A 2585-nucleotide genomic window follows, 5' to 3' on the forward strand; every position below is an offset into this window, starting at 1 on the left:
TTTCTTCTAAATCTCAAAATCCTGACTTTTTCTTGAAAACCTTTTTTCTCTCAAAACGGATTTTTTTCTAAACCTTTCATTGCTACCTGAAATCAAAGTAAAAGCCAAAATGAAAAACGTAAGACACAAACAAAGCTGTCCAATGTTTAAATTGATAAACAAACCAGGCTAATTATCGTTTCATTATAAGTTTATTCTTCATGACCGTTTGTCTGTCCAACATCAGTTGTTTTAAATAAAGTAGTTTTCTACGTACGGTCCTCGGAGATGAATAAGAACATGCATAAAGTAGTAATAAATGAATAAATAACGTACGGTCCTCGAAGATGAATAAGAACATGCATAAAGTAGTAATAAATGAATAAATAACGTACGGTCCTCGAAGATGAGCCCCACGGTGGCGACGGCCTCGCGGCTCAGCAGCATGATCGGGTTTTCTCGGGATGTTTTGGGGAAAACCTGTGCCTGGCGGTTCGGGTCGAGCACGAGGCGGCGGCCCTCGTAATGCAGCTCCTGGTGGTGGAGCGGGATACTGCAGCGCCGAGACAACAGCTCCTGGAACAGCGCCGCCCTGAGGACGCACAGGGAACAGCAGCTCGGAACAAACATCACTTAAAGAGAACATCTCAGAATCAAGACTTTTCTTTCAAAATCTTATTTTCCCTTTTTATTCCCAAAGTTCTGAAATTCAGATTTTCTTTCTCAAAACTCAATATTTTTTGAAAAAATTCTCCAAATATCAACATTTTGATTTATTACAAAAAAAAAAAAAATTCCCTAAAAATCTCAGAATTCTGACTTTTTTCTAAAAAACTGATTATTTCCCCCAAAATTCTGACTTTTTATGAAAATCTCAAAATGAACCAAGGGAACAGCAGCTCTGAAGAAATATATATACTTTTTGCTAAGCTAAAAGGCAAGGCAAGTTTATTTAACAAAATCTGAAACTAATCGTTTTTTTCTGAAAATATTCGATTGCTTTCAAACCTCAAAATTCTGTCTTCTTTCTGCAACCCAGAATTTAGATTTTTTTTGTCAGAACTCTGATTTTCTGCTTTTTTTTAGATACGGTTTAATAATATAACGTACGTGTTGTACTGGTGGATGTAGATATGGTTTAATAATATAACGTACGTGTTGTACTGGTGGATGTAGCTATGGTTTAATAATATAACGTACGTGTTGTACCGGTGGATGTAGCTATGGTTTAATAATATAACGTACGTGTTGTACTGGTGGATGTAGATACGGTTTAATAATATAACGTACGTGTTGTACTGGTGGATGTAGCTATGGTTTAATAATATAACGTACGTGTTGTACTGGTGGATGTAGCTATGGTTTAATAATATAACGTACGTGTTGTACTGGTGGATGTAGATATGGTTTAATAATATAACGTACGTGTTGTACTGGTGGATGTAGATATGGTTTAATAATATAACGTACGTGTTGTACTGGTGGATGTAGATATGGTTTAATAATATAACGTACGTGTTGTACCGGTGGATGTAGCTATGGTTTAATAATATAACGTACGTGTTGTACCGGTGGATGTAGATATGGTTTAATAATATAACGTACGTGTTGTACCGGTGGATGTAGCTATGGTTTAATAATATAACGTACGTGTTGTACTGGTGGATGTAACTATGGTTTAATAATATAACGTACGTGTTGTACTGGTGGATGTAGCTATGGTTTAATAATATAACGTACGTGTTGTACTGGTGGATGTAGCTATGGTTTAATAATATAACGTACGTGTTGTACTGGTGGATGTAGCTATGGTGCAGCGTTGCTTGTTGAAGGCTGAACACGTTGACGATGGTTCGATGAAGGATATCGTTTGTTTCGGCGAAAAACTGATCGAATCCCCAACATTTCTCCTGATCCGCCTCCAGGATGTTGGCGAGCACCGGGGTCAAAAGGCTCTGAAGACCCCTGGAAACAAAATAATAAGAATATCAATTCAACATTTAATATCCAGGTAACATTTTTATAAATGTGTAACTTAAGGGTTAAAGTCTAAATGTGAAACGCAGACAGCAGAAGTGTTTCTGAAGTATGCAACGTGACGCAGAGGAACATTTAAACACATTTGAATGAGTGTTTGGTGAGATGTAGGAGTGTCTCTGACTTGGAGAGGCTGCAGGAGACGGGCATCTCGGTGTTCCACTCGATCTTCCCGTTCTCACTCTTCTGGTGACCGGAGATCGTTCCTGAAGGTTTCTCTGTGATGATTTTATACCTGAGACACAAACATACAGTCAGAAAACAGCCGCCGCCTCCCCCCTCCTCTTCCACCCCTCCCCCTCCTCCTCCTCCTCCTCCTCCTCTACTTTGATGCTCTTAACCTTTTACCATATTTTATTCAATTTGATAAATACCTTTTTATTTGATTCTATTTTCTCCTTATAGCTTTGTGAGATGACGTTGTTTTTTTAAAGTGTCCAAATGTATTATTATATACGGTATATATTAGTGATGTTTCCTCCTCTCTCATGGCCTCCTTGTTGAATAAAGTATATATATATATATGTTAGTGATGTTTCCTCCTCTCTCATGACCTCCTTGTTGAATAA

At 37.8% G+C, this 2585-nt stretch overlaps 1 protein-coding gene across 1 annotated transcript; it reads right to left on the minus strand.

Moving 5' to 3' along the window:
* Positions 1-374: 374 nt before the first annotated feature.
* LOC104948701 (serine/threonine-protein kinase TBK1-like) lies at positions 375-2574 on the minus strand (the record flags this gene model as incomplete). The annotated part of the gene is made up of 4 exons (XM_010774921.1): positions 2565-2574; positions 2141-2250; positions 1765-1944; positions 375-571 (listed from the first exon to the last, which is right to left on the minus strand). Coding segments are annotated over exons 1-4 (490 nt in total), but the record flags the coding sequence as incomplete, so codon positions are not given.
* Between the last annotated feature and the right edge of the window lie 11 nt (positions 2575-2585).

The sequence above is a fragment of the Notothenia coriiceps genome, unplaced genomic scaffold (genome assembly GCF_000735185.1).
Source record: "Notothenia coriiceps isolate Sejong01 unplaced genomic scaffold, NC01 NC01_scaffold00014912, whole genome shotgun sequence".
Taxonomy (NCBI): domain Eukaryota; kingdom Metazoa; phylum Chordata; class Actinopteri; order Perciformes; family Nototheniidae; genus Notothenia; species Notothenia coriiceps.